This window comes from Capra hircus, chromosome 3, assembly GCF_001704415.2.
Source record: "Capra hircus breed San Clemente chromosome 3, ASM170441v1, whole genome shotgun sequence".
Lineage (NCBI taxonomy): Eukaryota > Metazoa > Chordata > Mammalia > Artiodactyla > Bovidae > Capra > Capra hircus.
Window position 1 is genome coordinate 99,926,108 of NC_030810.1, and position 15,979 is coordinate 99,942,086.

At 37.6% G+C, this 15,979-nt stretch overlaps 1 protein-coding gene across 3 annotated transcripts in view; it reads left to right on the plus strand.

Annotated features, from left to right (window-relative positions):
* Positions 1–15,979, plus strand: part of RPRD2 (regulation of nuclear pre-mRNA domain containing 2) — a 91,260-nt gene that overhangs the window by 58,324 nt on the left and 16,957 nt on the right. For 2 of the 3 annotated variants that reach the window (XM_013962442.2, XM_018046034.1), the window contains exons 3-6: positions 1,192–1,292; positions 3,488–3,540; positions 4,113–4,239; positions 5,699–5,874. In XM_013962442.2, coding sequence (XP_013817896.1) covers positions 1,192–1,292; positions 3,488–3,540; positions 4,113–4,239; positions 5,699–5,874 — 457 coding nt within the window. Of the gene's footprint in view, positions 1–1,191; positions 1,293–2,140; positions 2,219–3,487; positions 3,541–4,112; positions 4,240–5,698; positions 5,875–15,979 lie in introns of all 3 variants that reach the window. The other variant, XM_018046033.1, reaches the window with a different exon arrangement.

Genomic DNA, 15,979 nt, shown 5'->3' on the forward strand with positions numbered 1-15,979 from the left:
ATAAATGCCAGACGGCTGTGGGGTCAATCCATCCCTAATCGTGGTCCCCTGGATAGATGGTGGGCCCTGCACACGAGCATCAGCACTGTCCCCTCCTTAATCATGCTCACCAATAAATGCTATTTCCTGTCAAAAATAAAATTTAAGGAATGAAATCTTGCCATTTGTGATAACACAAATGGACCTTGAGGATACTATGCTAAGTGAAATAAGTCAGGTAAAGAAAGAGGTACTTTACGTTTTCACTCATATATAGAATGTGTTTTAAAAATTAAAAATAAAAATAAATAACCAAACACACACACATAGATACAGAGGACCAACTAGTGGTTACCAGAGTGGGAAGGTGGTAAAGTATGAAATGGATAAAGGGAGTCAGCTGTATGGTGATGGATGGAAAATTAAACTTTGATTTTGAGTATGCTCATGAATGTATACAGACATAGAAATATAAGGTACTCATGAAACTTATAAACCAGTATTAAAGTTCAATATGTCATTCATAACCTCATTTATGTTACCAATTAAAAGTGTTGAACAAGACTTTTTTTAAGATTTTAGCCCTAGACATCAGAAAAAAGTGTTTGAAAATAAACATGAAAAGATTTGGAAAATAATTTTAAAATTAATTTTTATTTATTTTTGGCTGTGCTGGGTGTTCGTTGTGGCACACAGGGTCTTCATTGCTGTGCACTATCTTTCTCTAGTTGCAGTGAGTGAGAGCTACTCTAGAAGTGGTACGCGGCCTGCTCCTTGCAGTGACTTCTCTTGTTGCAGAGCAGGGCTCTAGGGCATGTGGGCTTAGATGCCCCACAGCATGTGGGATCTTAGTTCCCTGCATTGGGCTTCCCTGGTGGCTCAGGTGGTAAAGAATCTGCCTGCAGTGTGGGATACCTGGGTTCGATCCCTGGGTGGGGAAGATTCCCCTGGAGAAGGGAAAGGCTACCCACTCTAGTATTCTGGCCTGGAGAATTCAATGGACTGAGAGTCCACGGGGTCAGAAAGAGTTGGATACAACTGAGCGACTTTCACTTTCAGTTTCCCTTTCCCCTGCATTAGCAGGTGGATTCTTAACCACTGGACCATGAGGTAAGTCCCTGGAAAATAATTTTGTTGACAACTTTATTTTCAGATTTCTAGTTTGAGACACAAATTTAACATTTTTATGTCTCACTTTTTCTTTCTTCTCAGGGATCCATCTGTCTCTAAATCTGTAGAACGAATCTTTAAAATCTGGGAAGATAGAAATGTATACCCAGAAGAAATGATTATGGCATTAAGAGAAGCTTTGAGTAAGTATCCTTTCTCTCCGAAAAGAAAGATTGAGTCATTATTCAGTCTTTAAAATTATATGTATTTTATAGATCTAGTCCTTTTGCTTATTACTGAAAGACAAAGTTTGGGATATGGCCCTATTTGTTTAAAATTAAATAACTGTTCAAATCTGTTTGCATTAATTTAAGTAGAATGGTTTGGAGAGGGTTGAATTTTGGTTTTTTTTGACTAAGAAAAGGCAAGCATATTAAGTGATCATTAATTAATTTTCTGCATTTGTTTTACTTTGAGTGCTTTAAACTATTCATCTTTTGTGTTCAATAATTACTGCCCTGTCCTCCTACTTTTGGGAGAATTTTTAGACAAGGTTTCAGTTTTCACTGAATTATTTGATACATTAATCGTATGTTGGTATTCTTCAGTCTCTTTTGATTTAGATTCGCAGTAAGTTTTGTACAGGTGTTTTTAAAATTATTTAGTTTCTATGTAATAGATTCGTGTAATAAAATCAGTGAGTAGAAGTTGATGATATCTGATACCATGACTGTTATTTGACTAGAAATTTGCTTTAAAAATAGCATCTTCTAAGAAGCTGTTAAATTCTTCATTTGAATGAGTTACCTAGTGTTTTTAAACTTCCTACCCTATTCTTCTCCAAATTAGTTATTTCTGTGATACGGAAATCATGTTTATTTGACAGCTTCTTAGATCTGGTGGGTATTTTTATCTTTTTATAAAAATAAAAGAAAAGGAAAGAAAGAAACAACACACAGTCTCGGATTGCCTTTTTTCAACTTTGACACTGAAGTGGACAGACAGAACAGCTTCCCATAACGCCAGATTGCAAAACTGAAATGTTTTCCAGGTACCACTTTCAAATCTCAGAAGCAGCTGAAAGAAAATCTGAACAAACAACCGAATAAGCAGTGGAAGAAATCACAAAGTAAGGAACAAAATCTCAACTAATATAAATTACCTCCTCTTTTTGGAGCAGAAGAAAATGTAGACCATTTGACATCGTACCTGGCATAAACCATGGGCAAGCCTGTGTTTTCCAGGCCTGGGAGGCTCCCAGTGACTTACACTAACCAAGCCATCATGGAGTTACTTCTTAAAAAAAAATAAATAAAACTACCTTTAAACAAAGGAAATGCAGAAAAAGGGTTTAAATGTGTGAAGATTCAAGAGTAGTTGGGGGATTGGAAGAAGAAAAACATACATGATAGTGCCCAGGGTAACTTTAAGGTTCAAAGCTATATGAAGTTAGAGGCAGCTGGCATTAAACAACAGAGCTGAAGAGGAGACTAGGCGTTAAGAAGCATTTCTGTGGGAGCCATGAAATCCTTCAGATTTGGGGAGATACTCTACCAGATTAGACATGGGCCTCAAATCCTGGCCAGAAGCCATTCTCTTAACAGGAGCTCCTGCTGTGTTTATCATGTTTACCCAGCATGAGATCACGGGAGTGGAATACTGCATGTGATAGGCTGCTGTGGGCCAAACTGAGGAATATTGAGAAAGATTTGAAGGTGTGGAGGGAACAAGGTAAAAGACAGAATTGGGAGGTGAAACAAGACACTTGGGATGGTTTTGCTCCAGCAAGCATGTGATATTCATCATGATTAAGGGAGTCCTTTCACATCCTTTTGGTCATAAGTTGCATGCTTAGGAACAGCAAGAGTCATCATTTCAGCCAAAGTTCAACCACAGTAGTATTGTACCTAGAACTTTTCCTGCCTGTTTTTGCTTTGAATTGAGTCAGCAGAAAAAGCAAATCTAAAACTAAATACATAGGAATAGAGTTGATGCTTGGAAGTAAATTTTCTTCAGCCAGTGATCAGAATTAATTGGATGTCCTGCTCCTGGACACTTTAATTTGAGGTGTTAAGATCCTGTTCCACTCAGTCAGAATAGGCAGAAAGATACTTCATGTATCTCCAAGTCAGTAATTCTAGGACTTCAGACTTACAGGGTATGTTGGAGGTAAGTAGGTTAAACCTATCTAAATAGTACATATTTTTATACTGACCATGCTTGGGAGTTTTCAATTTACATATCCACTATATGTTCTCAGAGTTATACTGTGATTTAAATGTGCATGTTTGACATATATTCAAAAAATATATACCCTCAACTATAAAGCTGAAAATTTTCTTAAATAGTCAACATTTTTTGTCTATATTCTTAAATAACCTTTTGTTTCATTCAACAGCATCCACGAATCCAAAAGCCGCCCTCAAGTCTAAGATAGTTGCTGAATTTCGAGTAAGTTACAGAATATGTCCCATGTGCCAAAGTGTTATCCAACCCTTTTGTGTTATAGTTTTATGTATAGTTCACCCTGTAAGATTTCTTTTTATTGAATTATGCATCCATTATATTTTAAACATATTGAAACTCTCGAAAACTCAAAAGTTTTTTATCTGTATGCCAGCTGAAGTCTGTATTAAACCTCAAAGAAGGCATTCCTCTTCCTATGAAACTATTAAATTAAAATTTGCTTAAAGTTAACATAATAAGACTATCTAATTCAAATTGAAAGAAGAGATAAATGGATCTTTGCCTGTTTCAATCTTAACTTTATATCCATAAATTAACTTTGAATAACATGAAAAAGATCTTTTTTTTTAAACCCCCCCCAAAAAAGATCTTTTAAAGTATATAACAAAATATGGTTTTGATACAAGAACTGATGTTGATATCCCTGATTATGAGGAAATATGAAGGCTTTTGCTTCTCATGGTTTTGTTAGGTTTTAGTCATGTTTTACTTTGATGTAGAAAGATAGAGTAAGAGGATGATTTCATAAATGAAGTATGACCCTGGTCCTTGTTCAGTCTCAGGCCCTCATTGAAGAGCTGTTGCTGTATAAGCGCTCAGAAGATCAGATAGAACTGAAAGAAAAACAGCTGTCAACCATGAGGGTGGATGTGTGCAGCACAGAAACTCTCAAGTGCTTAAAAGGTAATCTTACATCCTTCTAAATAGAATAAGTCAGGTTCTCTTTCCAGATGTGTCATTTCAAGTAATCAGACTGCCTGCTTCCATAAAGAGAACCTCAGGCTGTAGAGAACTGTTGTGGCACCTGTTTCCCAGGTGGTGATTTCATGCATGTCAGTTTCATAAATAAATTCCTAGCCTTCAGATTGTACACCTTGAACAGTGTTACATGCCACTTACATCTCCATTAAGTTGGAGAAAAATAAAAAAAAATTTTTTTAATTAGCATATTCTATCCTTTTCCCCACTTCTGGTCCTTTCTTGATGTATCAGGCTATGATGGAGGTGTATTTCATGTGTATGATCATGTGGTTTGTGTTCACTCTTTAGTAAGGTCACTGTAGGGAACTCCCTGGCAATTTCAGTGGTTAGAACGTGGTGCTTTCACTGCTGTGGGCCGGGATTCTACCACTGGTCAGGTAACCAAGATCCTGCAAGCCAAACAGCACAGCCCAAATAAATACATAAGGTCACTATAATACCTCATAAAGCCTAGTCACTTTCTTTCCCTTACATTGTAAATTATAAATAATAATCATATTGATTTATTAGAATGTGAATCACATGAAAGTAGAAATTATCCTTATTTATTCTTCCAATATCCTAGTTCGTAGAGCAATACCTGGTATGTAATAAATACTTGATAAATATTTTTGAAATAGTAAATAAATAGCTACCAAACTATTTGTTGTGGTACCTATTTTGTTCTTGTACCATGCTTTAAATTGAACATATATTATCTACTTTAATCCTCAGAACAACCCAGAAGCATGTTAAAAACCTCCACTTTGTACATAAGAAATCTGAGACTTCATAAGGAGATAAGAAACTTGCCCAAGTTCCACAGCTAAAAAATGCAGAGCCTAAATTTGTATCTATACCTAAGGCCACAGTCCAGCATCACTGGGCAAAAAGTACATAGGAGAATAAATAAAAGTTGGTAATGTCACTGTTGTTGAAAAACAATTCATGGTACTTTTCTGATTTCAAGTTACCAAGGATCTTCTTCAGATAGGAAAGAATTTCTAAGCATGATACACATTGAGGTCACTTTATCTTTACTTTTTTGAGCCTCTGTTTCTTCCAAAAAGGGATACATCTTATTATAATAGTGTAAAAGTTAATGGTATATATAAAAAAAAAACTTAATGGTGTGTAACTGTATAGAATTGAGCCTCATTCCATTATTCCTAAGTAGCAGTGTGACATCAGATTTGTGAATTAAAGCAATCAGCAAACTTCATTTAGTTGAACTTTCTTTATCTTAATTACAGGTGCCTTCATGATGCACTCTTACTTCAATCTAGCAGGATCGCATGAAATGTTTAAATAATCTGTTTGATTTTTTTGTGTGGTTTAGGGAAGCTTCTTCTGTAACTATGAGACTAAGAATATTATAGAATACTTCCTCTTGTTATTTTAGATAAGACAGGTGGGAAGAAATTCTCCAAAGAATTTGAAGAGGCAAGTGCCAAGCTGGAGGAATTTGTGAATGGACTGGATAAGCAGGTGAAAAATGGGCCCTCGTTAACAGAAGCACTGGAAAATGCTGGAATTTTCTATGAAGCACAGTACAAAGAAGTAAAAGTGGTGGCCAATGTAAGTAATGATTAGTACTGTCTTACATCAGTTGCTGTCTGTATATCTGTGACTGTTTATAGGTGTTATGTAACTCTATAGGGATAAGCATTATTATCTCTAGTTCACAGATGAAGAAGTTACTTAGTAACCTTGTACAAGGTTGTAATATAACTAGCAAGTGAAGGCATCTGAATTAAGACTGAGGTCTTTCTGAGGACTTCCTTGGTGGTACAGTGGTTGAGACTCTGTGCTCCCCATGCAGGGGGTCTGGGTTCGATCCCTGGTCAGGGAACTAGATCCCATATGCTACAAATAAGAATTCCATATCGCAACTGAAGATTCCCACATGCTGCAACTAAGACCTGATGCAACCAAATAAATAAATCTTAAAAAACAAAATACCTAGGTCTTTCTGATGCTAAAGACCATTAAGCTTTGCTAAAGCCTTATGTCTCAGTTTTTCAGTGGCTATGTGCCAAGTTACTATTACAGGATATAAAATTGGGCAGCAGTATGTATACTTTTTTTTTTTAACCCAGAAAGCTACATGGAAATGTTGTTACTGAATTTCATCAACTCAGTTAAGGACCCTCTTTTTCCCCACCTCAGCTGGAAGAGGAATTGACATTTGGACATTCGTCTGTAATGGCTCCTGAAAGAAACTGTTTTGTACTTTTTTTTTTTTAGTTTTAATCACTATATACGGTTATAGAGGGTCTTTCCAGGTGGCACTGTGGTTAAGAATTTACCTGCCAATGCAGGAGACATGGGTTCAATCTCTGGGTCAAGAAGATCCCCTGGAGGAAGAAATGACAACCAATTCTAGTGTTCTTGCCTGGAAAATAGACAGTGGAGCCTGTGGGCTACATACAGTCCATGGGGTCATGGAGTCAGACACAACTGAGCATGCATGCATGCACACATGGTTATTAAAGTATATAGTTCTTTAATTAGTATTATTTTTTTGGCCACACTGTGGAGCTTTTGGAATCTTAGTTCCCCATCCAGGTATTGAACCCGTGCCCTTGGGAGTGAAAACTCTGAGTCCTAACCACCAGACCCGCAGGGAATTCCCAGTATATAATTCTTTATATCCATTGAATCCCACTTCTTAGATGCCGTTTCTTTTAACTCATTTAGCTGTTTTTTCTGGTATTTACCTCTATATTTCTGAATAACGTACTCATATTATTCTTTCTTGATTTATACTGTATAAGAAATATTCACTGGGACTTTAGCAGTCCAATGGTTAAGATGCCATTCTTCCATTGCAGCGGACATGGGTTTGATCCCTGGTTTGGGGAACTAAGATCCCACCTGCTATGGGGTGTGACCAAAAATAAAAGAAAAAAGGCAATATCTGTTAACTTCTTCGTCTGACAAATGAAGATTTAGCTTATAGTCACCTCCCTACCCTCTTCTCCCAGTATCATTATAACTTTAAAATCTGTGGATTATCCTGTAATTTGAAATACTAAATTTTCTATTTTTTTGAGTACTTACTCTAGGTTCCCCACTTTGTAAAATGAAAATAATAACATTCCTATTCTTTCCCATTATTTTCTTTTGTCCCTTCAGTTTCTCAGCATCACTAAACTATACTTTTACATTTTCTGGGTTGATAATACTTACATTCCACCCTATAATTATAATTAAGTCTTCTTTGCTTTAAAGGCTGAAAATTACTAAGCAAAACATTCACCATAACTGTGCGAACATTGTTCACTACAAGGTCTTACAGTAACTGGTTATAGTAGAGAGTTTTTATTTTTTTCCTAGAATTTCTGTTTTTCTTGCATTGTTTGCCTTTAGCTTTTTTTTTTTTTTTTTCTCTAGATTCTGTATCCCATCAAATATTCCAAATCCATGTTTTCTCCCAGAGACCTTCCTGTCAGACCTTGTATTCTGTTCTGTGTTAGGTCTCTAGATCTCATCCTAGGACTGTTCTTTTCTGCTTTTCTGAGCTGAGGCCTCTATTTGCCAATTTCCATGTCTTCTTTTCTTGGTTTTCTCTCCTGTTTTGCTGGAGTATATCCTCTCTTAATTTCCCCAAAGAAGAGTTTGTGAAGGATGACTTTTCTGGGTCTCTCTATTTTAAAATATGTTTATTCTGTTTTTACATTTGCTCTGATAGGTTGGCTGGTTGAAAATCATTTTCCCTCACAGCTTAAAAAGCATTAATCCATTGTCATTAATGTTGTTGATATGAAATCTTTGCAAGGTCTTTGTCGGTGAATCTTTTTTCTCTGTGGAAGCATTTAGGGATATTTTTTGTGATGTTCTGACATTTTGCAATGATATATTTACAGGTGAGGTTTTGTTTTGCATTCATTATGGGTTAGTTGGAGGGCTTTTTCAGCCTGAAGACTGTTATTCTTTAATTCTGAGATAATTTCTGTATCTCCTTTTTCTTGAAAATTGATTAATCAAATGTTAGACCTCCTAGATTAATCCTCTAGGTGTTCTACGTTTTTCATGTTTCATCAACCTTGATCTTTTTGTTCTGCTTTCTGGAAGATCTAGAGTCTTTTTCCTTCCTCTAGTTAACTTGAGTTTTCTCTTATGATTCTGACTTTCTTAAAAATCAGATAATAAGAATGAGGTATGAAAAAATTGATTGGGAAAGCTCTCTGTACATAGATAGGAATTATCTGAATTTATCCCAAGTATAGTAAAGTCTGTAGATAAGGAGCTGGCTGTTAGGGTGGGAGGAGTCCTAAATGTCAGAAGGCTGGAATCTTTTCGCCAGGATACTGTTACTCTTTAGAGAGGAACTCATATTTTTTTGCCTGGGGCATAGTGCCTTACCTGCCACATCAGGACTGCAGAGGAGTTGGTATTGAATGTTTGGTATTCACACTTTAAATTTCTAATTACAACCCCTGTATTCATTCCACTTTTTTATACTCATCGTTTCTTGGATCAAAACTTCTCAGGGATTCTGCAAGACAGACTCTTTCCCAGGTGTAACTTCCTTTCTGCATATTCCTAACCTCATTTTTCTCCGCCCTCACTTCTTACGCCTCATCACTTCTTACTCTTACAACTCGTTCTGTTTTCTAAACACTTACAGAAACCTTTTTCTCAGGTGTGCTGGTGGTTTATACTTCTGTGTTGCGTTACTAGTCGTTTATAGGTGTTCCAGGAGGAAGAGACACTAAATGGGAGTGGTCAGTTTACCAGTTTTACTCAAAAGGCCATTTTATGATTTTTGAGTAGTGAACCATCATCACTTATTTATGAAATTATATAAAATGATTTAGTATGCTTTGGAGGATCCACAGCAAATGGCTGGGAGAAGTTTATTCAGCTAACAGTCATTCCAACTCTTTGCTAAATCATGTCCAACTTTTTGCAACCCCATGGACTTCAGCCTGCCTGGCTCTTCTGCCCATGGGATTTCCCAGGCAAGAATACCGGAGTGGATTGCCATTTCCTTCTCCAGGGGATCTTCCCGACCCCGTGGCTCCTGCATTGCAGACAGATTCTTTACCACTGAGCCAGCAAAGAAGCCCTTCATTGAGCACACGCAGTTGCAATTCTGTATAATAAAAACTGTAGTAAAGGTAACTATAGGGTGGTAGGAGAACAGATTGAATAGGTACTTGAGCTAATTTGGGAGTGGGGATCGGGAATATGGAGAAAATTTTTCCCAAAAGGAGCTAAACTCTGAAGTTGCAGTAATCAGCTAAATGAAAGCTCTTATTTTCATTCTCGAGCGTGGGAATAAAAGTGAGCATGGCAAAATCGGTGGGCCTGAAAGTCGTTTCTTATAGGTGAGCATTTATGAGGAAGTAATAAATAAAACTGGAGAGGGAGTCAAGAACATGGTCCTGAAAGGTGTATGTTTATTCTAAGGTCTTTGAATTTTACCCTGAAAGCAGTGGCAAACAGTTGTAGCATTTTAATTTTGCTAGTGATGTGATCAGGTTTGCATTTTAGAATCGAGATAGCAGAATGGAGAATAGGAGACTATTAGAGCCAGGGAGGGAGAAGGCAGTGGCACCCCACTCCGGTACTCTTGCCTGGAAAATCCCATGGACGGAGGAGCCTGGTAGGCTGCAGTCCATGGGATCGCTAAGAGTCGAACACACTGAGTGACTCTACTGTTAACTTTTATGCATTGGAGAAGGAAATGGCAACCCACTCCAGTGTTCTTGCTTGGAGAGTCAGATGGGCAGAGGAGCCTAGTAAACTGCAGTCCATGGGGTTGCGAAGAGTTGGAAACAACTGAGCAACTTCACTTTCACTTTTCACTTTCATCCATTGGAGAAGGAAATGGCAACCCACTCCAGTGTTCTTGCCTGGAGAATCAGATGGGCAGAGGAGCCTGGTAAGCTGCAGTCCATGGAGTCACGAAGAGTTGGAAACGACTGAGCAACTTCACTTTCACTTTTCACTTTCATGCATTGGAGAAGGAAATGGCAACCCACTCCAGTGTTCTTGCCTGGAGAATCCCAGGGACGGGGGAGCCTGGTGGGCTGCCATCTGTGGGGTCGCACAGGGTCGGACACGACTGAAGCGACTTAGCAGCAGCAGCAGCAGCAGAGCCAGGGAGACAAGTGAGTAGATTATTTAAATAATCTGGGTTGACTTATATGGAAACACTTAAACCTTTAAACGATATTTTCAAAAAGATTTTGACCACAGAAAGAAAGATTTTACATGGAAACTGAGAGCTACAGCATGTGTATGCACACATACAGTTAAAATTTCACAAAATAAAACTTGCTCTTGTTATATGCAATACACTGGGAGATTTTCTTTTATATTATTTCATTTCCTGTACTTATTTTTAAGATGAATATTTATTTATTTAGACTTTTTTTTTTTACCATGCTTGGTCTTTGTTGTTGCATGTGGGCTTTCTCTAGTTTCGGTGAGACAGGGCTGCTCTTTGTTGCAGTGTGCAGTGTACAGGCTTCCCATTGCAGTGGCTTCTCGTTGCAGAGCATGGGCTCTAGAGCCACGGTCTCAGTAGTTGTGATACACAGGCTCAGTTGCCCCATGGCATGTGGAAGCTTCCTGCATCAGGGATCGAACCCATGTCCCCTGCAGGACTAGCAGGAAACAATAGTAAGATTTCCTTCCCTGAGATCTTTATGCCATTGTTAACTGTTTTACTTACGTATATTTTATATAATTTTTATTATTTTTCTTAAACAGTCAGTAGACTTTTAAAGAAATTAAGGGGGAAAGAGTCCTCTGTATTTACCATTTCTGTTATTTTTCATTCCTTTTTGCGAATCCATATTTCCATCTAAGATCATTTTCCTTCAGCCTAAAGTCTAACATTTCTTGTAATGCAGAACTGTTGGTGATGAACTTTTCAGTTTTTAATTTTAAAAATGTCTCTATTTTACATTTTTGAGAAAAAAATTGGCATTTTTTTTTCTTTCATTACGAAAAAACGTTCCTTTACCTGTCTTCCCTTGTTGTAATGAGAAGTCAGCTGTGCCTAGATTTCTTCTTTGTAGTTATCCTGCTGCAGAGGGATAAAGAGGGTTCATTGAGCTTTTTGGATCTGTGGTTTGATACTGTTAATCAATTTTAGAGCCTGTTCAACTATTATCTTCTAAAATATTTCTTCTTTTTCATTCCTCTTCCTTCTGGGACTCCAGTTTTATATCGCATGTGTTCTTAGGTTTCTGCTCTTTCATTCCTTTTTCTCACTGGACTAGTTTTTGGGTACTTAATATTTGTTCTTGTTTAGTTGCCAAGTTGTGGCCAGCTCTTTGAGATCCCATGGACTGTGGCCCACTAGGCTCCTCTGTCCGTGGGATTTCCCCGGCAAGATTACTAGAGTGGGTTACCATTTCCTTCTCCAGGGGATCTTCCCAACCCAGGAGCTGAACCCACGTCTGCTGCATTGGCAAGTGGATTCTTTACCACTGAGCCACCAGGGAAGCACTTGTCCTCAAATATTCTTTATTCCACTGAGTGAAGTCTGCTGTATCTTTCAGTTCTAGAATTTTCATTTAGTTCTTTCTTAGAGTTGCTTTTCTTTGTTGAGATTTCTAATCTAGTCATCTGTTCTTCATCTTTTCCTAAAAGTTTTTCAATGTATTTGTAATTACTGTCTTAAAAACCTTATATATTATAGTATCTGGGTTATCTCTAGGTATACTATTGACTGTTGTTTTATGATTTGTGTGTGCGTGTATACTTTATATATTGTCTCTTTGCATGTCTAAGAATTTATTTTATAGGAGACATTTTGAGTGATACTTGTGGAAACTCTGAATTGTGTCATTTTCCTTTAACAAATTTTTTTTTCCTGGCAATGAGTTAAATTATCTGTGGCTTACTATGATGTAAAGGCTTTGGTTTTAGGCTTTATTAGGGTGGGTTTGTTTGGACATAGTCCTTAGTCTTAGAACATGGTCCTTACTCCTAATCCATGGCCTTTGGGGCATTTTAATAAGTGAAGGTGTTTACTAAGCCTCTCTAACTTACTGCATAAACTCTTAACTCTGCCTGGCACTGGGCACTGCTGAAATCTCTGCTCAGATCTTTAACTTCATAGTTTCCTTGGAGATACCATCAAAGGAGCTATATCCACCATCCAGATTTATGTTTTTATTGTTATATTTTAATTATACACACAGATTTTACATTGTTTCATGTCATCAACATTTATTTAGTGTTTATTAAACTTTTTTATTGTGATGCATTTAGTTGCTGTTAATATTTTCTCTTTGTCTTTGGTTTTCGGTAAACAGTGATCTGCCTAGGTGTGGTCGTCATTCATCTGGTTTAGGGTTTGCAGAACTTTGAATCAGTGGTGTATTACTAGGACTGCTGTAACAAAGTATCTCAGAGTGGATAGCTCAAACCTACATTAATTTATTTTCTTATACTTCTGGAGACTGTAAGCCCCAAATCAAGGTGTTATTAACAGTGTTAATTCTTTCTGAGGGCTGTGAGGGAAGGTTCTGTTCCTGGCTTCTCTGTTAACTTGTAGATGGTTGTTTCCTCCTTATGTCTCTCCACGTGGCCTTCTGTTTCTAAATTTTCACTTTTAATTAAGACTACCTGTCATACTGCTCTAAGGCCCATCCTGATGACTTCCTTTTAACTTGATTACCTTTAAAAACTCTTAGCTCCAAATAAGGTCCCAGTCTGAGGTATAGGGTTAGGACTTCAGTATATGATTATGAGGGGATATAATTCAACCCTTAACAAGTGCCTTAATGTTTTTCATAAATTTGGGGACGTTTTCTTGTTAAATACAGTTTCTATTACATTATATCATCTCTCTTCCTGGAACTCTGTTAATTTATATATCAGATCTCATCAGTGTTCCAGATGTCTTTATGTTCCTTTCTGTATTTTCCATTCTTTCCCTTCAGTGCTTCTCTTCTAGATATTTTCTACTGACCAGTCTTCTAATGCATTAATTCTTTCTTCCGCTGAATTTTACCTGTCATTTAACCCATTGATTAATTTAGCTGGCTTATTTTTCAGTTTTAGAATTGCCTTTTTTTTTCTAGAAAGGATTCTGTTTTTATGGTGAAATTCTGTTAATCTATTTTAATTTTTTTCTCTCATTTTTTTTCAGTCTATATTTTGTAAAACTCAAACTTAAATCTTAAGTACATTATGAAGACCTTTTCGGGGGGAATCATTTGAAAATAAGTTGCAGATACCCCATTACCCCCAAATATTTTTATATGTGTTTTCCTCCAAGGTAATTTTCTCTTTTATAACCATAAGAAATTTAATACATGGATGTACTATTATGAAGATTACAAATCAAATAGTTTGTCCAGTGTCTCCTAATTTGGATTTATATGATATTTCTTTGCGATCAAATAGAGGTTATCTGTCTTTAGTAAGAATATCATAGAAGTGATTGTGTTCTTCTCATTTCATCCTTTCAGTTAGCGCACGAGTTTGATTTGTTTTACTACCTGTAACATTCCCTTTGATATCTTATCAAAGTGGCATCTTCTCAGCTTGTCCACTGAAAAGTTTTCACTTGTTGATTGCTGTGGATTGAATTCTGTACCCCCACAAAGATAATGATGAAGCCCTAACCCTTAGTACACATGAAAATGACCTCGCTTGGAAATAGGGACTTTATGGATGTGATCAAGTTAAGGGGAGGTCATGAGAATAAGCCTCAATCCAGTGTCACTGGAGTCCTTGTAAGAAGAGGGAAATTTGGATGCACAGGAAGAATGTCGTGTGACAACCAAGATGTTGTAGTGATGCATCTGACAAGCCAAGGAATGCTAAGGGTTGATGGCTACCACCAGAAGCTAGGAAGAGGCAAGGAAGAATTCTGCCCAGTCTGAGGGATCATAGCCCTACTTGTACCTTGATTTTGGACTTCTAGCCTCCAGAATGTAGAAGTGAAAGTGTTAGTCACTCATTCATGTCCAACTCTTTTCAACCCCATGAATTGTAGCCTGCCAGGCTCCTCTGTCCATGGAATTCTCCAGGCAAGAATACAGAAGCGAATTGCCGTTCCCTTCTCTGGGGGATCTTCTTGACCGAAGGATCAAATCCAGGTTTTCTGCATTGCTGGCAGATTCTTTAGAATCTGAGCCACCAGGAAAGCTACTAACTACATTCATTGCTAACTACTAATTCATTACAAAATAATTATTTTGATGCTCAAATTATTCCACGTGGCCAGCAGGAGCTCCTTTCAAGCTTCTTTCTGTGTTCTTTTAACATGTCCCCATTGTTTTCTGTGTTGCCTTACTTTTGGAGCAAGGTATTCCAAGTTCATATTGCACTTTTCTGTCCAGCCTTGGAATCAGTCATTTCTCCAAGGAGTCTTGGTTCCTTTTAGTAAAAAACCATATTTTGAAACTGAGATCTGAATACTAGGTGTATTTATTCCTATTGGGATATCACTGCTGCCAGACCATATCAGTGTATAGAGCTAGGAAGTACTTGCATACATATTTAACCTATATACACACATTCACACCTGTATATATTTCTGTATCTGTCGATGCATGTTAGAAACCATGTGTTTACACTGTTGTCTCCAGTCCCTATCCAATGCTACAAGGTTCATTCTAGTTTTCTTCCTTTCCACATTAGTAATTGCTTTTTCTAAAAATGCAAAATCTTGCTCCCCTTATCTTCAACATAATTGCTTAATTGATCATTGCCCACGTGTATAACCAATATTCCAGCACTTCCATCCCTCCCATCACCTCTGTAGGCTTTCTTTTAAAAAAAAAAGTTTGTTTATTTTAGGCTGTGCTGGACATTTGTTGCTGTGCGGGCTTTTCTCCAGTTGCAACAAGCAGGGCTCCTCTCGGTTGCTGTGCACAACTGCTCGTGGCTGTGGCTTCTTCTGCAGAGCATGGGCACTGGGGCGTGTGGGCTTCAGTAGTTGTGACGCATGGGCTGAATAGTTGCAGCTCGTGCACTCAGGGCTTAGTTGCTCTGCGGCACAGATCCTGAACCTGTGTATCCTGCGACTGAACCACCAGGGAAGCCCTGTAGGCTCTCTTTTTATCTTGGTTAGGCTTCAGCTTCCCATGCGGTGCCTTCCTCCCATGCAGTCATTTTCCTTACTCCATTTGGCTCTGTTACCTAACTTAGGCACCCTTAAGCTCTTGCTCTGATGAATTTTGGACTGAATTGTTCAAGGTGATATTTTTCTGTATCTTCTTGAACATATAAATGATAGCTATTTGGATTTTGTCAGATGATTCCAATATTGAATATACTTGTTTTGAGTATGTTCATAGTGTCTGTTTTTTCTTTTAGGTCATTTGGTCCTATCTCTTGGCATGCTTGCTGATTTTTTATTGAATACTGAGCATTGTATATAAATATGTTTCTATAGAGTGTCGGTGATTTGTTTTCCTTCAGAAAGGATTCACCCTTTCTTTTGCTAGGCAGTATTGTGAGAGGTAATCATATTAATCAAGTATGATTAATTACTTGGCTGAATGAATAATCACGCTTCAGGCCGAATTGCAGTTTGGGGAAGCCTTTGATTTTCTCTTGTTCATCCAGCTTCTGGATCACAGATTTTTCCCACCAAGAGCCTGGGCCAATCACTAGGCCCCTTCCTTCATTGTGTGATTGGAACTCTAATCCTTGTCTCTTCTGTACCACGAGACTGTGTTTAACTCCACTTTACTTTTCA